Source organism: Mobula hypostoma, chromosome 28 (genome assembly GCF_963921235.1).
Source record: "Mobula hypostoma chromosome 28, sMobHyp1.1, whole genome shotgun sequence".
In the NCBI taxonomy this organism is placed as follows: domain Eukaryota; kingdom Metazoa; phylum Chordata; class Chondrichthyes; order Myliobatiformes; family Myliobatidae; genus Mobula; species Mobula hypostoma.
In genome coordinates, this window is record NC_086124.1 from 26,893,711 (window position 1) to 26,916,297 (window position 22,587).

A 22,587-nucleotide genomic window follows, 5' to 3' on the forward strand; every position below is an offset into this window, starting at 1 on the left:
CCTAGCCGATTTACAATGACAAATTAACTTACTAACCTGTACCTCACTGGAATGTGAGGACAGGAAGGAACATACAAACTTGCTTACAGAGGATGTGGGAATTGAACCCCCACGACCCACGCTGTAATAGTATTGTGCTAATTGCTACTCTACCGGTGCACTCCATCTTGCACGTTACTCTTTGAATACAGTTACAGCAGCACAGGTAGACAAAGTCAAAGGGCCACAACGAGGTAGAATGGGAGATCAAAGGTTATCTAAATTTACAGCACCAGCAACCAGAATTCAATTCTCACTGCTGTCAGAAGGAGCTTGTACATCCTCTCTGTACTATGGATGCTTCAGTTCGTTCCCACATCCCAGAGAAGTATGGCTTAGGGTGAGTAAGTTGTGGACATGCCCCCAGCACATCACTGGACCGCATTAGTTCTTGAGCAAAGAACACACTTCCCTGTATGTTTCAATGTACACGTATCAAATTTTTTTTAAAGCCTATCTTTAATCTTTAAGGACATGAGAAGTCTTGCAACAGGTGGGATAGAGTCCGACCTCATCTGGTTTTGGCTTATTTTATTAATCACCCTCATTCCATGCTGCCCAATCCTGTGAAAAAGATTCTTACCAATCCCTTCACAATTTCTGTGTTTTGAGCAGATCACTGTTCTAAACTGGATACCCCCTCCCATGGAACTAAAACTCACCATCCACCCACATCACAGCATTAGTCATAGAACACAACAGGCCCCTCAACCATCATGTTCTTGGACCAGAGGGGATAACGTCACTTTGCATTCAACATCTAATTGTATGCCCGCTAGAAAACGAAACTCAGGGTTGTATATAGTGACATACATGTACTTTGACCTTTGACATGTTTGATGTAAAAGCATCTTGATCTTAACTTACCGGTTCCATTTCCTCGCGGAGCGGGAAGGGCTATCCTTATGCAATTCTTTGCCACCTCAGTGAAGATGTCAGGGTTCCTGCAGGCAGCTGGGCCCAAGACCCTCAGGATATAATTGATCTCCCGGGAGCCCAGGCTCCCTGACACCACGCCGGAGGTCGTGCTGCCAGCACCGCTAGTGGCAGCTGAGCGTACCACCTGGGAGAGAGAGAAATGCCATTTCAGAATGCAGGGAAACATCATCTGGGGTGGGGGGGGGTGGGGAAGAAGATACAGCTCGCAGAGATCCCCAAACATACCACTGATCTTACCGTCATGCAGCATATTAAACCTGGAATATAAGGTGCTGAGCCTGATGTCAGTAGTGGGAAAGTTACTGCAAGGGCCAGATACATAGGACCTCATTAGAGATAGCCAACAAGACTTAGTGTGTGGTGGGTCATGTTTAACCAGTTTTTTTCTTTTGAGAGGTTTACCAGGAAACTGATGAAGGAAAGGCTGTAGATGTTGTCTACAAGGACTTTAGCAAGATTTTTAACAAGGTACAGCATGGGAGATTCATTAAGAATGCTCAGTCACTTGGCACTCAGGATGAGATGGCAAACTGGATTTGACAGTCTGCAAGAATATGGCAAGTGTGCATGCAGTCCGGTGATTGCGTGGTGAATTAATTGGGTTCTTCTGCATGGAGTACTCTTCTTTGGCTATCGAGTGGGCATGTTTTTTTGTCTCGCCAGCCCCACTTCATTCCCACACTGTAACTTGTACAGCGGGAACCTTGACTAATAAGACTCTGTAAAAACTGTTAATCCTTCAGCTCTGTTGCCATTCTTGTGCCGCGTGATATGTAACAGGCATTGGTTCTGCCAACCACGGGAGTTCAGTGGGAAGAGTCTCAATATGCTTTGAGGTAATCAGAGAATGATTTTAGTTAAGCTGACAGAGGGCATTTTCTGCATTGAAGAGAAAAGGGCCAAGAATTCAGGGAATTTCCAAGTCTGGGGCTTGGATTGACTGCCATTGATGATGTCAGGAGCGTTGAGGCGGGGCAAGAAGAAACAGAGCTTTGAGGGAGAAGCCAATTGAGGAATCTGATTACCATCTGTATTTTAAAATCAACCGGTGGGGGAGGTCAAAACCGAGAAGCAAATGTGATTGGGAAATGTACAATGGGGGCAGGAAATGCAGAAATTTGGATGAGTTCCGGCTGGCAGAGGCAGGATGTTAGCCAAGAGAATGAGGGTGATAGGTGAAGCCAAGGAGAAGGCTGCTGCATTGGTGACCTGGGTTTGAAGCTGACGTGCTGCGTCCACGTGGGTCTATCCCGCCAGATTAGCTCGAGCTACAGTTCCCTCCTACATCCCAATGATATGCAGACCAGAAGGATAATCAGCCGATGAGAATTACCTCCAGTTTAGGGAAGTGTGGTAGAATCCGGGAAAGACAATTAGAAAGTGGGGAGAACACCATTCGGAGTCCCGGACCCCTCACTTCAAGCTAACGGACACAGTAGGTCAAGTGGACAGCCAAAGAAATTCAGAATGGCGGGGGCAACCCAATTAAGTGGTGGAGAGGATGAGATGGTTCAGACACATGCCACTGTTGCCCTTCTCCATGTCTTTACACACCAACCCCCCCCCCATGCACCTCGAGCCCCCTCCCACAGAACTAGGAGTATTAATGCTGGAATGGGACGGTGATGGGCTGCTGCCTACCTTCTCCATGGTGTGCTTGAGCGTGCAGGGGTCCTCAATGACATGCCGGAAGAGCAGGGTGACGAGTGGTGTGAAACCATTGAAGCCGGAGCCCTGTGTCAGGCTCAGGATCATGCGGGTGCTGCCCAGCTCAGCAAACATCAGGGCACACTTGTGCTCACGGGTTAGCCGCAGGCAGAGGCGCAGGGTGGCGTGCAGCGTGTCGGGGTCCACTGGAACGCTGATCATGCTGACGCACGAGCGAATCAGCACCGTCATCTGCTCCTCGGTCAGTCCCTGGATGACGATGTCATTAGCCTTCACCTCTTCCCTCGGCTCCTTCTCCGTTGTGGGCTCGGGTGGGGGAGGTTCCGGATCTTGAAAAGGACAACAAACAAAAACAATTTTCTTTTGTTTGTACACAAACTATCGTTGAACAGAGGGACCTGGGAGAACAAGTCCCTGGTTTCCTGTAAGCGGTGTCACAAGTAGGCAGGGCGGAGAAGTGAGTGTTTAGTCAGGGCACCGAGCTGGAGTATTTTGTCCCCATTATCTTTGACGCCTTGACTAATCTACAAGCTATCATCCTCCATTTTACCATTGAGCACATCCACAAGGCGGCAGTATTCATCATCAAAAACCCCACCACCCAGGTCATGTCCTCCTCACTATGACCACTGGGGAGGTGGTACAGGAGCTTCAGGTCCCACACCACCAGGTTGAGGAACAATTATTATATACCATCAGGCTCCTGAACCGACGTGGATGACTTCTCTCAGTTCAACACTGAACTGACTCCAGACACTATGAACTCACCTTCAAGGACTATAGCTCACGTTCTCAGTATTATTTTATTTGCTTATTATTTTTTAAATTATGTGCACGATTTCCCCTCTTTTGCACTTTGGATGTTTGTTAGTCTTAGTTAAGTATAGATCTTCAGAAATTCTAGGCATTTATTTTCCTGTAAATCCCTTCAATAAACCATTGATACATACATATTTTGACAATAAATTTACTTTAAATTTTAAAATATACCGAATGACTTGACCTCCACACATTCACCACCCTCTGGCTAAAGAAATTCCTCATCTTTGTTCTAAAGGGATGTTCTTCTTCTTTGAGTCTGTGCCCTCTGGTCCTAGACTATCTCAATATCCCAATGTTGAAGACATCCTCTCCACATTCTTTCTATCTAGGCTTTGTAATTATTCGACAGGTTTCAATGAGACCACACCCTCCACCATTCTTCTAAACTTCAGCAATTCTAAAACAATGTTTCGGATCCAAGATTGTCCCTCGGATCCTGCGCTCTCTTACTGCTGACAGGTAGCGGCAGGAATTGGCACTGTCAGGTGTTACACTAACGCTACACTACCATGCAGCCCATGTATGGCCTTGACCCGAAATGCTGACAGTTCCTCTCTTCCCGCAGACGCTGCTCGGCCCACTGAGAGTTCCAGCAGGTTGTTCGCTGCTGGACATCTTACCAGAGGTTTTCTCTTCAGTGGGTTTGGGCTCGGGTTCTTTCCCCTCTTCCAGGGTCTTCTCCAGGTCCTGGACAAACTGTGAGCTGCTTGTCTTGGAGTTGGCCTCCTTCCTTGTCAGCCGTTGCAGAGTCAACATCACCGGCCGCCTGTTTCCTGTCTCTTCATTCACCTAAGGAGCAGGTTTTAGAGAGTGTGGGTCAGGGGTAGCAGACAGCAATAGTTTATAGCAATATTAAAGGAGAAACATATTGGCATTTTTATGGAGCTTTTCATCTCCAAGTGTTTTACGACCCTCTGGACTACACGATGGCCACAGGCATCACTGTACCTGTACATCCTGGTTCAACTCACTGGGGTGCTCAACCTATTATCCAGTCATCTTTGGGATATGGAGGGAAATCGGAGCACCCGGAGATTGAAAACAATAAAGTGACAGAGAGAACAGACAAACCCTTTACAGACAGCAAGTAATTAAATCACAGTCACCGGCGCCATAACAGCATTACACTGACTACTATGCTAACTGTGCTGCATTTTGGTTTATTATTGGTCACAGGTACCAAGATACGGTGAAATGCCTGTCCTGCATACTGTTCAAACAGATCAGATCATTACACAGTGCATCGAGGTAGAACAAGGCAAAACAATAACAATGCAGAATAAAGTATAAAAGCTACAGAGAATGAGGCAGGTAATCAAAAACATGCAAGATCCCAACAAGGTATTTAGACAGACACTTAGCATGCAAGGCATAGAAATATATAATTCTAATGGAGGCAAATGTGATGGGTCAGTATAGACATGGTGGGCCAAAGGGCTTGCTTCTGTGCTGTACAGCTCTGAAACTATAATACAGGCCACCCATGGGTTATAGCAATTTTGCCCTTAGAGAATTCACAAATTACTATCAGAAAAAAATAATATTCTTACAGAAAAACAAAAAAAGACAAATCTTGCTAATTTTTGTCAAATTATGGAAAATAGCGATATGGACATGTTTCCTTGGCACACAACTCCTCTCTAACGCAGATACTTGCAAGTCTGAAGATTCCTATTCGTTAGCTCCCAGGCACCTTTAACCTTGGTAGCTTTTTGGGACAGGATGCTGTGTTAATTACTTTATGTTATCGATAAATAATAACCTGCCTGTGGATTTAAAATTACAAACTCCCTGCCTGGCCATTCCTCCACCTGCACGGGGTTGGGGGCCTTTGAGTTGGTTAAAAGGTTGACATAAAACTGTGGGCCAAGAGGTTCTTATTGGGCTTTATTGTACGACTTCTCTACATCTTCCCGTCACCCCGATTCCTCTGGCTCCTCCTGGACCCCTGAAGTCTGTTTGACTTTGTCCACCTTTCACCAAGTGCCCAACGGGTGCTTGGGGGCACACTTACCTGCACCATGGTGTTGAACTGTACAGTGTAGCGCCGCCGGCCGGCCGTGAACCTCACACTGGTCTCCCCCATCCTCCACGCCGCGTCGATGGTGCTGTTGTTGCTGGCACTGTAACTGCACCACCGCCCCGACCGATCATCGAACCAGCGCCAGTTATTTCCCGTTGGCTGTAGGAACTAGGCAGGAGAAGGAGGAGGGATAAGCAATACTCTGTTGAAACCACACCTCCCCCTCACACTGGGATGCAAAATGGGAGCGTGCTCCTCGCTCAATGCAGCTGTCAAACCCTGTGAGACATTCAACACTCACCTTGTTCATCTGTGCTCTCCTCTTTGAGGACACTGACATCTTCTCATAGAAGTCTATCAGCAGCAGAACAGGAGTTATCCACCTGAGGAGGGTGGGGGGAGGGGGAAGGAGTGGGTGGAGAGAGAAAGAGGGCAGTCAAGAAGAACTTCACTTCTGAGCTCTGATCTAAAAGTCCAAGTCCATGCGAGCATGAGGGCCGGTGACCCAGCAACAAAGCTTGAGCTTCCATCGTGGGGGGTTGATGGGAAAGAGTCATAAAGAAAGCTTTTGGCACACTGGCCTTCAGAAATCAATGCATCGAGATGGGATGTTAAGTTGTATAAGATATTGGTGAGGCCTAATTTGGAACATTGTGTGCAGTTTTGGACACCTACCTACAGGAAAGATGTAAACAAGGTTGACAGAGTGCAGGGAAAATTTACAAGGATATTGCTGGGTTTGGAGGACTGAGGTATAAGGAAATATTGAATTGGTTGGGACTATATTCCTAGGAACACAGAAGGCCGAGAGGAGATTTGATAGAGGTATACTAAATTATGAGCAGTATAGGTAGAGTAAAGCAGGCTTTTTTCCACTGAGGTTGTGTGGGACTACAACCGGCGGTCATGGGTTAAACATAAAAGGTGAAAAGTTTAAGGGGAACATAAGGGGAAACTTCTTCATTCAGAGGATCGTGAGAGTGTGGAATGAGCTGACAGCACAAGTGGAGCACGTGAAGCTGATTTCAACCTTTAAGAGAAGTTTGCATAGGTACACAGATTGTGGAGCTATGGTCCCAGTGGAGGTCAATGGGAGTAGGCAATTTAAATGGTTTCGGCATGGACAACATGGGCCAAAGACCCTGTTTCTGTGATGTACATCACTATGACTCTAATGAGATTGAGAGGGAATAACAAATCTGCCATGTTGGAATGGCGGATGAGACTTGATGGGCTGAATGGTCACTGGGAGAATGTACAAACTCCTTACAGACAGTGGCAGGAATTGAATCCTAGTCACCTGTACTGTAAAGCTCTGTGCTAACCACTACGCGACCGTGCCACCCTAACTTATAATTTGATTGTATACACTGCTTACATGTCTTATGCTGGGGCATGTGTACATATATTATAGATTACAGACTCGTGAGTGGGTTGAGTTAGAAGTTTGCAAGTGACAAATTATTGGTTTGATTTATGTTTTCCTTGTGAATACAGCCCTGTGCTTGTAACAATAAACTTGAGGTATGGCAGGAGGAGATTATAAGGCACCTAAGGGTATGAGAACACTCTAGCTGGAAGGCTTGTGAGAGAAAATTGCCCAGGAGATGAATAAAAGGCACATCTCCCTCACTTCCATCCAACCTCCAGGACTTACTTGGGTGTGTGCACCTCCTTCTGTTCCTTGGCAGCCTGAAGGCACGGTTGGGCCACCTCCAGCAACTTAATCAAGACATCCAGTATACCGCTCGTCTCCACAATCCTGGCACAGGTCAGCTTGAGTTCCTGTAACAACAGGCAGGTGGTTTAGGAGCAGTCCCCAGCTCAAGCTGGCCACAGGCATCCACAGTTTTTCAAGCAGGCCAACTCCCAGCATTTAACAATTACTCATCACGGGTCAAAAGGCATGATAACTGCTCTGCTCATGAATGCAAGGAACCGCAGAGAGCTGTAGACTCAACTCAGCACATCACAGAAACCAGCCTCCCTTCCGAGGATTCTGTCCACACTTCTCACTGCCTTGGTAAAGCAGTTTGAAGAATTAAAGACCCCACTCACCCTGGACATTCTTAATTCTTCCCCTCTCCCATTGGGCAGAAGAAACAAAAGCTTGGAAGTGAATAACACCAAGCTAAAGGACAGCTTCTATGGCATGCTGATTTAATACTATTTAATGGTTTCCTAGTACGATAAAATGGACTTGTGACATGACAGTCTACTTCATTCTGACCTTGCACTTTGTTTACCTGCACCGCACTTTCTCTGTTACACTTTATTCTCCATTATTATTTTATCTTGTACTGGTCAACCAAAAGATCCAATCACTAACTGCGGCCGCCACTTACCCGTGCCCACACTGCACCACAAGTCGTGGATCCTGGATCAGCCTCTACAGCCACAAGAGGACCCATCATAGACAGCCCCTTGGAAGAACATCTTACTCAACTCAAATGATCACACACTAACTTGTGTTACCGCAATGCACTGAGTATGAACAGTATGCAAGACTAATTTTCCGCTGTACCTCAGTAATGTAACAATAATAAACTTATTCCAATTCTTCTGGTGACCTCTCATAGCTCACACTCTCTAATCCAGACAGCATCCTGGTGAACCTCTTCATACCCTCCCCAAATCCTCCACACACAGTCCTCCACTCCTTGCATTTTCATGTGCTTACCAGACTCTCAAAATCCACTGTTCCATCTGCTTTCACCATAAAACACAGGAAAAGAATCAGGCATTCAGCCCATCACATCTGCTACACCAATGAATTATCACCCCTCTCAATCTCATTTGCCTTCCTCCTGTAACCTTTGTCGCCCTTACTAATCTATAACCTATCAACCTCTGCTTAAAATATACCCAATGACTGAGTTTCCAGAGTTGTCTGTGGCAATGAATTCCAGAGTCATCACCCTTTGGCTAAAGAAATTCCTTCTCATCCCTGTTCTAAAGGGACAGGCTTCTATTCTGAGGCTGTGCCCTCTGGTCCTAGACACCCCCACTATGAATGGACTTGTGAATGGGTGGCTTGGCCAGGCCGAGGAGCAAAGCAAACAGGACATCTGCCGCACTCTGAGTAGCCAGAACTTAAGGGGCAGCCTTTCAGATAGTCAAGTAGAGGCTACAACCTCTGGCAGCCCTGACAATAGAAATGGCAGGTGGCTGGGTAGTCAGGTGCCCATTCACTCTTCTGTCACTGCTGTTCCTGTGACCATCCCTCACACATTGCTGCCGCTCCGACTTACAAACAGAACAGAAAGGAACCCTGCAGTTACCTGAGGACTGCCTGTACCCTGCAAGGCTTCTTTAGAATTCCCAATCTGTCGAAAAAATAAAGTGTAGTGTAAAACATGGTGCCGGGGCGTGTGGTAGAAGCTGACATGAAAGCAATGTCTAAGAGGCATTTTGACAGAGGGAGGTAGGGAAGATTCAGATTTATTTATCACAAGTATGCTGAAACACAGTGAAATATGTTCCGTCTGGGTTAACATCCAAGGGAGTACTGAGGGCAAGTGTCGCCACGTATCACAGCGCCAACATGGCACACCAACCCCGTTTAAAAGAACACCGGGAAATGGAGGGATATGGACCACATATAGGCAGGTGGGCCTAATGAGATTGGCAGCGTGGTCAACACAGACACGTTGCTCCAAAGGGCCTGTTCCTGCTCTGTACTATGTTCTAAAATTGCTGAAAACTACCCAATCCCAATGAGAGACGACATTCCCCTGTAATCTGCTCTGGTTAATTGGTGAGCACTAGGCAGACATATTTCGACATTCCTTGGCACCTTACAAATGGCCATTTACCGACACTGGGGAACCACCTCCAACATACCACACGGGGACCTAACGTGGCAACTAACCGTACAGCTCTCCTTCCATCCCTAACACCCACACCATCCTACGGCATTCTGTGCATTCATTTCATTGACCCCCTCCCCCTGCCCTGAATAAAGGGCCCACTGGCTCTGAAGTACAAAGGATGTGAAGCGGGTACCTCAAACAGCAGCGTGAGCAGCAGGATCCTGGTGGCAAGGTTGGATGCTTGCGGCAGCGTGGCCATTTGGCTCGTCCATTCCGCCACAGTCTTTGTGTCGCTCGTGGTCAGGGGCAGTGCTGCTTTGATGAGGACATTGGCAGCTTCCCATACCTGTGGAGAGAAACGGCAGTGATTTGAAGCAAATTTGTGAAGAATGAAGAATTAGCAGAAATCTTATATGTAATTCACTGTCTGCTAACTGGCTTTATTTTTTTTGGTTTGAATTTGTTCTGGATAACGTGGAACCATTTGCTCACCCACAACTGCCATCGGGGACAAGGAACAGGAGCCTGAAGGCTCAAACTCAATGCTTTAGTCAAAGCATTTTTGAACTGATCATGAGCACTACCTCATTTTCCCTCATTGCAATTGTAATTTATGGTAATTTTTCATCTGCCATAAAACAAATTTCACAACAAATGTCAGTGATAATAAAGCTGATACGGAGGACTTGTGTATGCAACCAATCTGCCTGGATGGCACAGAGCAATAACTTTTCACTGCATCTTGGTATACATGTCAATAATAGTTAGTTTGAAAATTGGTGAACACAGAAACTCACCTGCTCCACAACCTGCTTCAGGATCAGGTCCCTGTAGTCCGCTCCATTGCGCTTGACGGCGGTCATGATCAGATCACAGACGCGGTACACTGTGTCCGGCAGCTCATCCAGCAGGTGGAAGCAGCCAGGCAGCATCTTCTCCGTGAACACATTGAGCTCATCGGGCTCCAGGGGCTCGGCATCCTGGTACCGCTCCAGGCTCTTCACTTCCTCCTCCTCTTGCTTCTCACGGGCCTTGCGCTCTTCCTCCTCCTTGCGACGGGCTGCTTCCTGGGGCGGAAGGGCAGAGAAGTGAGGACAGGGCCCACGGGACAAGTCAGGCAGGTCAGTTCGCACACGAGGAACTGAGACCTGAGGTCACATACAACACCCAAGTGTAAATATCACCCACACAACAGTACCCACATCAGATCTGTAAAGGCCACAATAGAGAGGCCATGTCAGAGTCGTTGGATTGGGCTGTTACTTTTCTTGTAGTTTAACTTTCTTATGCTTGTTTTTGTTTTTATATAATCACTTAAAGAAATGCAAGCGTTCAGCAAATTTTCCATTTTGTAATTGCCTCCGTATTTTTCTGGAAACTGCTTGTTTTTAGTGGCAGGATTAATATTACTTGAATGGGGCTATCTGATGAGTTAATGTTATCTGTTGTAATTTCAATAGAATCAGTCTGGTACAAGACCAGACCACCTTTTGCACTTCTTTTACTTGGACTCTCTTCTCCTTGGACCCGCCTGGCTCCTCTGACATGAATACTACTTCACAATTTTTGCACTATGTATTTAATTTTTGACATATACTTCTGATTCTAAGTTATAGTCATTTGTTATTTATTATCTAAAATGCTGCCACTAAACAACAAATTTCATGGCATATGTCTGTGATAGTATACCTTATCCTGATTCTGGGTCTTAAATCGTCTCAGAATCTGGGACATTTGGGTTGAAATGATCTCTTTACTGGGGAAAGTGGACTTCAGCAAACCTTTGCACCTCAGGACACACCAGCATGATTGCTGGGAACAACAAGGCAGGAAAATGGAGGAGAGAGGGATAATATATCAACCATGAATGAATGGTGCAGCAGATTCAACGGGCTGAATAGCCTAATTCTGCTCCATTGTCTGATGGGATCAATGAAAGGTGGGAGAGTGGTGCCTCAGATTGGTATAAATGTCACCAGAAGAACTGGAATCAGTTTATTATTGGCACATGCACTGAGGCATAGTGGAAAACTTGCCTTGCAGACTGTTCATACTCAGTGCATTCAGGTAACATGAGGTCTCTGGGCACATACATAGGAGGGCTATGCAGCAAGGTAGTGCAGCAGTTACAGTCATGCTTTACATCACCAGTGTCTTGGGTTCAGTTGCTGCTGCTTTGATGAGTTTGTACATTGGCCCCAAGACCACGTGGGTTCCCTCCCATATTACAGACGAGCAAGTCAGTCACATGGGCATGACTGGGCAGCGCATGCTTGTTTGTCCAGAAGGGGTATTACTGTTTAGCATCTCTAAATTAAAAAAAATAAATGTTTCATGCTAAATTACCTCTGGTGATTCTGTACTCTGGTCCATTGGAATATCCTGACCCAGTGACATGGCTATTGCCCTCATCATCTGGTCCTCCTCAGACATGCTGAGCTCCTGTGAACAAGTAAAAATAACTATTAGACATGAAGAGGCAGGGAGAGAGTAGTATGATTTCCCTTTAACTTATAATTTACACAAGAACTAATAGCTTTCAATTCCTGAGCATGAAGGCTTGTATCCTGCTGTTATCAGACTCTAGAACAGACTTCTTGTATGATAAGATGGACTCCCAGCCTCACAATCTACTTCAAGATGACCCTCCATTTTATTGTTTACCTGTACTGAGCTTTTTACAGTTCATTCTGTATTGTCATTGTTTTCCACCTCAATACCCAATATACAAGAAACTGCAGAGAAGTATAGCATGATCAGTCCAATCTGTATGAACAGTATGCAAGATAAGCTTTGAACTCTATCTCAGTACACGTGACAATAATAAGCCAATTCCAAGACTATTGAATGGTTCCCCAGTATGATAAAATGGACCCAACCTCACAATCTACCTCATCATGACCCTGCATTTTATCATTTACCTACACAGCACTTTATTTGACAACTTTTAAGCTTTATTCAGCATTGTTATTCTAGCTCAATGAACTGAGCATTGATTTGATCTGTATGAACATTATTGTGGTACGTGTAACAATCGTAAACAAAAACCATTAACCTTTCAAGTGACCCTGTCCAGGGACCAGCACACGGACACAATCAAAAGGGAGGTGCACCAGCATCACTAGGAGATCGAGGTGGCTCGACATGTAACCAAACAGGCTAACAGACATACTGTTGAACATATCCCAACTAGATGCATCATGTAATTCGCCAGCACAGGAGCACAAGCAGCTGAAAAGAGTACTGGACTGTGCCCAAATTACAAAGCGCACCCCTCCTTCACCACAGGAGGTGCTGCCTAAAGAAGGCAATATCCATAAACTTGCAGTAGTATCACAGGCACAGAGCATCACTCATAGAGAAAACAAATAAACATAATTTATACACAATTTTTAATGAGAAACAACACAATTAGAACCACATACAAAATCTCTTTTGGAACAAAGTGGTCACCACTGCTCTCTTCTCACAGCTCTCATTGGGCAGGAGATACAGAAGTCCCACCCCACCAGATTCAAGAACAGCGACTTCCCTTCTATCATTTGATTCTTGAACCAACTGGCACGACACTAATCATTACCTCGTTACAGCAACTCGTTGCACTACAATGGACTTCTATTGTAATTGTGTTCAGCCCAATATATCATGGCACATCCTTCCTCACCATCCTCAATATCTGTAGGAGATGCTGCATCATCAAAAATCCCCAGCATCTGGGCGATGCAATCTTTTCGCAGCTACCATCAGACAGGAGATGCAGAAGCCTGAAGTCCCACATGACCAGGATCAGGAACAGCCCCTTCCCTTCAAACGTTTGGTTCTTAAACCAACCAGCAAAACCCTTCTCTCTACCCCAGTACAGCAACACTGTGCCCACTTGACACAACAATGGTCTTTGCATTTTGGTTCTACATAAAAATTGCATATAACTTATGTTAATTTCTTGTCCTTGAGTGTTGCTTTTACGATGCTCTCTGCCTGTGATGGTGCTGCAAGTTTTTCGTTGCACCTGGGCATACCTGTACTCGTGCATGTGACAATAAATTCAACATTGAGCTGTTAGTCGCATCCTCTCTTCTCCAGGTGCTAACTAAAGAGGAAATAAGTCAAGTGGAGCAACGTGAAGCTGGAGACCGTTAACAGAGATTTGTTTTATTTGTAATATGTACACGGAAACATACACTGATATGTGTTGTTTGGTGTCAATGACCAACACAGTTTGAAGATGTGCTGTCGAATGTGAGAGAAAGACAGAGCACCGAGAGGAATTCCACATAGTCACAGTGAGAACTTACAAACTCCTGGTAGACACTGGAGAGAATTCAACCCCAATCACTGGCACTGTAAAGTATTCTAACCGGCTACATCACCGTCTGGTATAGGGGAGGTGGTGGGGGCACTGCACAGCACTGAAAGAAGCTGCCGAAAGCTGTGAACTCAGCCTGTTCTATCATGGATACCCGCCTCCCCAGCATCCAGCATCCTTAAAGTGAGGCCATCCATCACTGAGGACCCCCATCATCAAGGATACGTGCTCATCTCACCGCTACCATCAGGAAGGAGGTGCGCGAGCCTCAACGCGCGCACTCAACGACTCTTCCCCTCTGCCGTCCGATTTCTGAATGAATATTGAACCCATGATCACTACCTTCGCCCACCCCGCTCTTTTTGTGCTACTTATTGGTGTCAGAAAGTGAAGCCGGAAACATGACAGAAGTGCCAGACATGAGGCAGCTCTGCATCTGGACCCAAACCTCCCGCTGGATTGGCCTATATAATTGCTAATTTTCTAGCTTAACATCCTTATGCTTGTTTGTCCTTTTATATAATCATCTATATAAATGTAATTGTTCAGCAACTTTTTTTTGTAGTTACAGTTGTCTCTGTATTTTTCTGGGAACTTCCTGGTTTCAGTGGCAGATGTCACATCAATCTGGCTATTCAATTGGAACTTCAATGGAATTTACTGTTATCACTGGTCTGGTGCAAGTACAGAACACGATTGTTTACTCTTTTCCTCTGCTCTTCTTTGTTCTCTCCTCATGCTTCTTCGCCCTTCATCTTCTTTGTTCTTGTAATACTTAATAAACTGATTGTTAGGAACAAGTTTTATGCCTCATTCTTAACTTCTGAGGGGCCTTTGAATCAGGGTCCAACATGACCCGGCATCTTATTGTCTGTGTGCACTAGTTTTCTATGTAACAGTAACACTTTCCTCGGCACTCTATTATTGTTTTTCCCTGTACCACCTCAATGCACTGGTATAATGAATTGATCTGTATGAATGGTCTGCAAGACAGACTTTTTCCCGGTACCTCAGTACACGTGACAAAAATAAACCAATTTACTCTCCCCAGAAGCTGCCTGTCCTGCTGAGTTCCTCCAGATTTCCAGCATCTCGTGTCTCTTTTCTTACATTCACACATTTTAATGGGGACCATTGGCTAAGTGGAATCCCGAGCCTTATGCGGTGCAGAATCAGGCCATGCAGCTCATCACCAGCATGCTGACCACTGCTTTCTTTCCCCCCGCTCTTTCCTGCTTTTGTCTGTCTTACCACGTTTCTTCCATTGCTCTTGTAACACTCAATAAAATGATCGTAAGCAACAAGTTTTACACCTCACTCTTAATTTCTGAATCATTGGATTGCAGAAGCCTCCAGCTACAAAAGGTAAGTCGGTTTAAAAAGGGAAAAAGTTAACACTTGCCCTCACGCGGACGGTGCCACTCAGGAGTGGGGGAGGGTGTGTCAGCAGGTACTCTGTCGCCTGCTCCATGCTGCTGGTGTTCAGCAGGGCCTCCATGGCATGCTCCCGTGTGAAGCCCATGTCCATCAGCTGAAAAACAAAAACAAGACCACAGTCCAATCGAGAGCTTTTCCAACACATGCAAAGGAGACACTGCCTTGCTTCTGACATGGTCTGGGCATGAATCTAATAATGACCCACCTAACAAGTGGCAAGGGGTGGTCAATCAGACCTCACATTGGCTCAGTCACCCAGCAAGATCAAGGCTGATTATTTACCTTAATCATCATTATGTGCCATGTCTAATGATGTGGGTGACCATGCTCTCACAACCGTGACCGTTCTTGGCAAATTTTTCTACAGAAGTGGTTTGCCATTGCCTTCTTCTGGGCAGTGTCTTTACAAGACAGGTGACACCGGCCATTCTCAATACTCTTCAGAGATTGCCTGCCTGGTGTCAGCGGTTACATAACCAGGACCTGTGATCTGCACCGGTTGCTCATACGACCATCAACCACCCGCTCCCATGGCTTCACGTGACCCTGATCAAGGGGGGACTAAGCAGGTGCTACACCTTGCCCAAGAGTGACTTGTTGGCTAGCGGAGGGAAGGAGCGCCTTACTCCTCTTTTGGTAGAGACGTATCTCCACCCCGTCATTCAGTACTAACCTTATATCCACTGATTCTCTTAATATCTTATTATCTCAATTCACTCTTCTGAACTTAAGAATATTGGACTAATTGTCCTCACAGGAGAGATCCCCACTCCAGGAAACAATCTGGTGACCCTTTGTTGCACCAAATTTCACTAGTTACACTTCCCATTACTATCATTGGGGAAGTGGGGCGGGGAGGGAGTACAAAAACCTGAAACAGCTTCATCCCCTCCACTTTCAGGTTTACAAAAAGATGGTGAACAGTAACTCATTATTCTTTTAAATTTTGCACAATTTTGCAAGTTTTTGTCTTTGCTCTGTGTTGCTGAGTGAGTTAGGGCTTTTCTTTTTGGAGTGATGGAGGATGAGAGCTGACTTGATAAGATTATCAGAGGCACAGATCAAGTAGATAGCCAGCACATTTCTCCTGGGTTTTTTTTTGTGTGCCATACTCTGCCAGAGCCTTGGCGACCACTTTTTCCAAGTGGTTGTCTTGGAGGAAATATTCTGTGAGTGGTCCCCCACATCCTTCTCACAGAGCAGTTTTTCTTTTTAACAAGGCCGAGTTGTGAGCTCGACACTCAACCCAACATGGATGGAAAACGCGGCCGGGAGCGGCCCGACTGGGTTCGAACCCGGGAACCTTCGCTCCGGAGTCCGGCGCTGATGTCACTGCGCCACCAGCCAGCATCTCCTGAGGTAGCCATAGATAATAACAAATCTGAGTGGAAGAAAGTATAGGTGGGATGTCAGAGTGATGGGTGTGTGGAACGCCCTGAAAGGGGTGGTGGTAGAGACAGATACATTAGGGACATTTAAGCAACTCACAGGCACACAGATGATAGAAAAATGGAAGTCTCTATTAAACGGAAGGGTTAGATAAAATAACCAGACCCAGGACTGTTACAGTAAGAGAAGAGACAAAATTTATCTTTATCATAGCACAGACACTGTTCCTTCAGCCCACCATATCCATGCCAAAACAACACAGTCTTCCCGAGCTGATTCCATTTGTGGGTGTATGACATATCCCTCAACCTGGTCACTTGTAGGAAGGATGTGGAAGCTTTAGAGAAGGTGCAGAGGAGATTTATCAGGATGCTGCCTGGATTAGAAAGCATGTCCTATGAGGAAAACTTGAGCGAGCTGGGGATTTTCTTTTTGGTGATGAGGAGGATGACAGGTGACTTGAGAGTTTTACAAAATGATAAGAGGCATAGCTCAGAATGGACAGCCAAAGACCTTTTCCCAGGGCAGAAATAGCTAATATGAGAGTGTGCACTCTTAAGGCGATCGAAGGGAAGTATTGGTGGAAGTGCGGTAGATGCCACAAGTAGCAATTTTCTTTTTACAGAGAGAGTAGTGGGCATGCAGAACGCCCTGCCAGGGGTGGTGGTAAGGGAAAATAAATTAAAAACACTTAAGAGGCTCTGAGATAGGCATATGCATGAAAGAAAAAGAGGGCTACGTAGGAGGGAAGCCTTAAATTAACTGTGGTTAAAAGGTCAGCACAATGTTGTGGGCCAAAGGACCTGCACAGTGCTGAACTGAAATGACAAATTTCGCATCATATAAGTTAGGGACAATAATTCTGATGGATTAATTCCATGGCGAGAATGAGACCTAGGAACATTATTGTAGGCATGGTCAAATCCTTGGGCAATAAAGGCCGACCATTATCCCATATTCAGGACCTTTATTTTCTATATAACCCTACCACTTTCCCCAGTTAGGTTCCAGCCCGTATACCATTCCTTGGTAAATGTTACTCTGTTTTCAAATCATTGAACCCAGCCTGTAACCGATTCCCGGGGATCTGTTATTCTATATATAAAACCCTGAATCTCTGGATCAGTTCCCAGCCTATAACCCAATCTTAGGGATCTATTATTCTATATAAAGACATCCCAAACACTGTTAGATCGCAGCCTGTAACCCACTCAGGGTTTCTGTTATTCTATATATTAACCCCTGAACCAGTTCCCAGCCTGTAATCCACTCCCGGGATGTGTTATTCTATATATAAACTCCTGAATCCCTGGATCAGATATAAGCCAGTAACCCATTCCCTGACATCAGGTATTCCATATGTAGGCCCTAGTGATCTGTTGGTTTATATATAAACTCTGAAACCTCTGGATTAGATTCTAGTCTGTAACATGTCAATTATTTTCCCAGTTGCTTGGTGTACCTGTGGGCTCCAATCGGACCACTTCAGCTTAGTTAGCCATTCTCAATACCCCCTGCCTCAGGACTTCAAATCTTAGACAACATAATAAACTGAACTGAGAACAGTACAACGGTGCAGGAACAAATCCTTTGGTCCACTGTGCCTGTGCTGGAACATGATGTGGAATTAAACGCAATCCCTTCTGCCTGCACATGGCCGGGATGCCTCCATTTCCAGCTAACAGCCATTATTGTGCCTGCACCCACCACTTCCTCACAGCAGCACACTCCAGGAACCCACCACTCTGTGTAAAAAAACAAACATAGCCTATACATTGCACATCTCTTTTCCTCCCTCTGTCCTGGGGCAAAAAAAAAGAGAACTCCACTACTCTAGAGGTAACAACCCAGCCCGTCCATGTAGCTAAAACTCTCTAAATCCAGAAAGTATCCTGGACCATTCCAGGCACCCACCACTGTGAAAAAAATAAATTTCTCCCCATCTTTAAACTTTTCGCCCTCACCTTAGATCAGGGGTTCCCAACATGGGGTCCAAAGACCCCGCTATTAACGGTATTGATCCATGGTATTAAAAAAAAAGTTTCAAAACCCCTGCCTTAGACCTATCCCCTGGTATTTGACATTTCTATATTAGGAAAAAAAGATCACCTTCCCTATTTATGCCACTCATTATTTTATGAACCTGTATCAGGCCAGCCCTTCTCTGCCTCCAAGGAGCTTGAGAAAACAACCCAAGTTTGTCCAAACTCTCCTTCTAGCTCATACAGTCTAATCCAGGCAGCATCCTGGTGGACCTTCCCTGCACTCTCTCCAAAGCCCCCACATCCTTCCTGTAATGGAGAGACCTGAACTGAATGCAATGCACCAGATGTGGCAACATATTCGAGGCTCAGCCATTCTCTGTGTAAAAAGACTTCCCCCAAACATCCCCTTTGAACTTGCCCCTCTCAGCAGCATGAAAACAGGCAGCACTGCATTCACCACCATACCTACCGAATATTGACTAAGGAGGGTAAGTCATTATTTAAAGGGAAGGGTGATAGGATCGTGATTAGTAAGGGAACAAAAAGTTACAGGAAGAAGGCAGGAGAATACAATTATAAGACATAAAACCAGAATTAAGCCATTTGGACCATTGACCTTCTCTGCCGTTCCATCATGGATAATTTATTATCCCTCTCAACCCATTCTCCTGTCTACTCCCTGCCCTTTGACTCCCTTACTAAGGGACATGTTTCTCTTCTGAAGCTCTGCCCTCTGGTCCTAGGCTCCTCCACTAAAGGAAACATCCTCTTCACTTCCACTCTGTCTAGTTCTTCCAATATTCATTAGGTTTCAATGAGATCCCCACTCAGGCCTGGAGATAAACACACCTCATAGGTTAAACCTTTCATTCCTGGGATCATTCTCGTGACCATCTCCAGAGGAGATTTGCAAGAATGGGGTAGAGAGGGTTATAAATCAGCCATGATAGAATGGCTTAATTCTGCTACGACACTTTATGGTCTTATGTAAACCTGCTAAATGGCTTCCTAGCTCCACCTCCCCGACCACTTTTAATCCCCGGCAGACTCGGCCGTACATCCGCCTGTCACATACCTGTTGAAGCTGTTGTTGGTTGACTTGGGGCTCCCGCCTCGGCGCCGACCCCTCCTCCTGGGGACCCTCCTCCTCTGTCCGGCTCCCTTCCTTCTCCTTGGAGAGCCGTTCGCGGATGACTGGCTCGCCCCTCAGGATGTGGCACAAGATGGCCAGCATTGACTCAGCCATGCGGCCGCCATACACCTTCAGAGGTTTTCGGTCCCACAAGTTCTTGATGCAGTTAAAGGCTGCCTAAGGATCATGGAAGATGAAAACTTGAGCCATGAGGGAGGACAGACATCAACTTAAGGCTAATCTACCAGTGTTCTTGCCTAGAAGCTCATTTGATCTTACTGAGCTGGAAAAATTAACACTCTATTCTACCTCTATTACAATCACGCATTTATGGAAAATTCATCTGACACCTGCCCTAAATCTACCTGATTATCAACAAATCTACAGTTAGCACTGTTTCAACAATCAGATTCCTGGGTATCTTCACTTCACAGGATCTTATATGGGAGAGCCACATCTCCTTCATTAACAGAAAGGCCCAGCAGAGGATGCACTTCTTGCAGCAGTTAATAAAGACCCATTTTCCCCAGAACATACTGGTGTTATTCTACATTGCCATCATAGAGAGCATCCTCGCATCAGCCATTACTGTCTGGTTTTGTGCAGCATCTCCTCACGATGTATGAGAACTACAGCAAACTGTCAGGTCATCCAAAAAAGTCATTGTCTGCATCACTGTAGTACCTGTATGTGTCTGGGATAAAGTGGGCAGGGAAAATCATTGCAAGCACTACCCACCCCGGAAGACGTGTAATTATATATGGCAAATAAAGTTGATCCTTGGTGCATAAGTATTTGGATGATAATATGGTAAACTGGACCAGCAAATTGATGAATGAAACCAAAAATGGGGGTGTATTGGACAATGAGGAAGAATATCAAAGCTTGCACTGGGATCTTGCCCAGCTGGAAAAATGGGCTGAGAGATAACAGACAAGCATGAGGTGCTGCACTTTGGGAAGACAAGCCAGGGTAGGACTTCCACAGTGGAGCACTGGGAAGTGTGGTAGAACAAAGAGATCTGGGAATACAGATCCATAATTCCTTGAAAGTGGTAACATAAGTTGAAAAGTGTGGTATGGTAATTGTCCAGTATCAGAACGCAAAGCACTCCAGCATGTGGTGAAAACTGCCCAGCGGATTATCGGCACCCATTTGCTCACTATTGAGAACATCTACCATAAACGCTGTCTGGGCAGGGTGAAGAGCATTATCAAGGATGCATCTCACCCTAACCATGGACTTTTTACTCTCCTCCCATCCGGCAGGCGCTACAGGAGCCTCTGCTCCCGTACCAGCAGGCACAGGAAGAGCTTCTTCCCTGAGGCTGTGACCCTGCTGAACCTCACATCACAGCGCTAAGCAGTATTGCACCCATATTGTACTGTCTCAGTACTTTTCTATTTGTGTGCTGTAGCACTTATTTTTTATTCGCAGTTATTTTGTAAATAACACTATTCTTTGCATTTCTGGTCAGATGCTAACTGCAATTCATTGGCATTGTATCTGTACTCGGCACAATGACAATAAAGTTGAATCTAATCTAAAAAGCGCACTCAGCACACTGACCTTCATTAATCAGAATACTGAGTACAGGAGATGAGATGCTATACTGAATTTGTACAAGACATAGGTGAGGCCAAATTTGGAATATTGTTTGCAGTTCTGTTCACTGAAGAAATACAGAGAAAATTAACAATGGGCTTGATTACCTGGCTATAGGGAAGGTTGAATAGGTTAGGCCCTGATTCCCTGGCGCATATAAGATTGAGGGGAAATCTGATAGAGGTGTACAAAATTATGAGGGTAAAAGTTGAAATATTTAAGGGGAACCTGAGGGGGAATTCTTTACTCCGAGGGTGGTGCGAGTATGGACCAAGCTGCCAGCCAAACTGGAAGATGCTGGTTCATTTCCAACATTTAAGAGAGGTTTGGGTAAGTGCATGGAGTGGAGGGGTATGGAGGTTTATGGTCCAGGTGCTGGCAGAATAACAGTTCAACATGAACTACACTGGCAGAACTGCCTGTTTCTTGGCGCTAGAACCCCTCAATAATCATCGCAGCGGTGAAGGCACAATGGACTGATAAGTCTGCTGCTGTCATCATTATCATCATTATATGCCGTGTCGTAGGAAAGGGCGATCACAATCTCATGACCATTATTGTTTAAGGGAAATTTTTCTACAGAACTACTTTTCCGTTGCCTTCTTCTGGGCAGTGTCTTTACAAGATGGATGACCCCAGCCATTATTAATACTCCTCAGGGATCGTCTGCCTGGCATCAGTGGTCACATAACCAGGACCTGTGATATGCACTGGTTGTTCATACGACCACCCACCACCTGCTCCCATGGCTTCACGTGACCCTGATTGAGGTGGGGTGGGAGGGGGCTAAGCAGTTGCTACTCCTTGCCCAAGGGTGACCTGCAGGCTAGTAGGAGCAGGGAAGGAGCACCTTACACCACCTTTAGTAGAGATGTATCTCCACTCTACCGCTGTGCAGAAGGCTTGAGGTGAGAGGGAAAACTTGAGGGAGATTTGAGAGGTCATACTCATATGGTGTATACTCAGAATGAACTGACAGTGTTTAAAAAGTATCTGGATAAGGAAAAGTGGAAGGTTATAGGCATAATGCAGGCACAGTCAGCAGGGACAAGGTGGGTCATAAGGGTCATTTCTTTGATTATCTGATACGGGAGCACAACAGTTAGCATAGCTGCAGGATTGGAGTTCAATTCCCACTGCAATGCACCAGTATCCTCCCGCGTTCCAACAGCACACGGATTAGTAAGGGCTCATGAATTGTGGGCATACTATGTTGGCCCCGGATGCATGGCAAAGCTTGCGGGTTCTGTTGAGCACATATGGGCTGTGTTTGTTGTGATGTAAACAATGCACTCCACTGTATGTTTTTGTCACTACATGTGACAAAAAAAACTAATGCGCATCACAGGTAAAGTCCGTCATCAGGGACTCCCAACACCCACACCATGTTCTCTTCTCATTGCTGCCATCAGATACATAAGGTATAGGAG

The 22,587-nt window shown here is 45.6% G+C and overlaps 1 protein-coding gene across 1 annotated transcript in view; it reads right to left on the minus strand.

Annotated features, from left to right (window-relative positions):
• The window catches only part of huwe1 (HECT, UBA and WWE domain containing E3 ubiquitin protein ligase 1), a 286,355-nt gene that overhangs the window by 125,138 nt on the left and 138,630 nt on the right, over positions 1-22,587 (minus strand). The window contains exons 32-42 of the mRNA XM_063034669.1: positions 19,496-19,729; positions 15,012-15,140; positions 11,650-11,745; positions 10,101-10,370; positions 9,497-9,649; positions 7,149-7,276; positions 5,793-5,874; positions 5,483-5,659; positions 4,089-4,257; positions 2,620-2,975; positions 907-1,102 (exon numbers count right to left, since the gene is read on the minus strand). Of these exons, the coding sequence (XP_062890739.1) occupies positions 907-1,102; positions 2,620-2,975; positions 4,089-4,257; positions 5,483-5,659; positions 5,793-5,874; positions 7,149-7,276; positions 9,497-9,649; positions 10,101-10,370; positions 11,650-11,745; positions 15,012-15,140; positions 19,496-19,729 (1,990 nt within the window). The remainder of the gene's footprint in view (positions 1-906; positions 1,103-2,619; positions 2,976-4,088; positions 4,258-5,482; positions 5,660-5,792; positions 5,875-7,148; positions 7,277-9,496; positions 9,650-10,100; positions 10,371-11,649; positions 11,746-15,011; positions 15,141-19,495; positions 19,730-22,587) is intronic.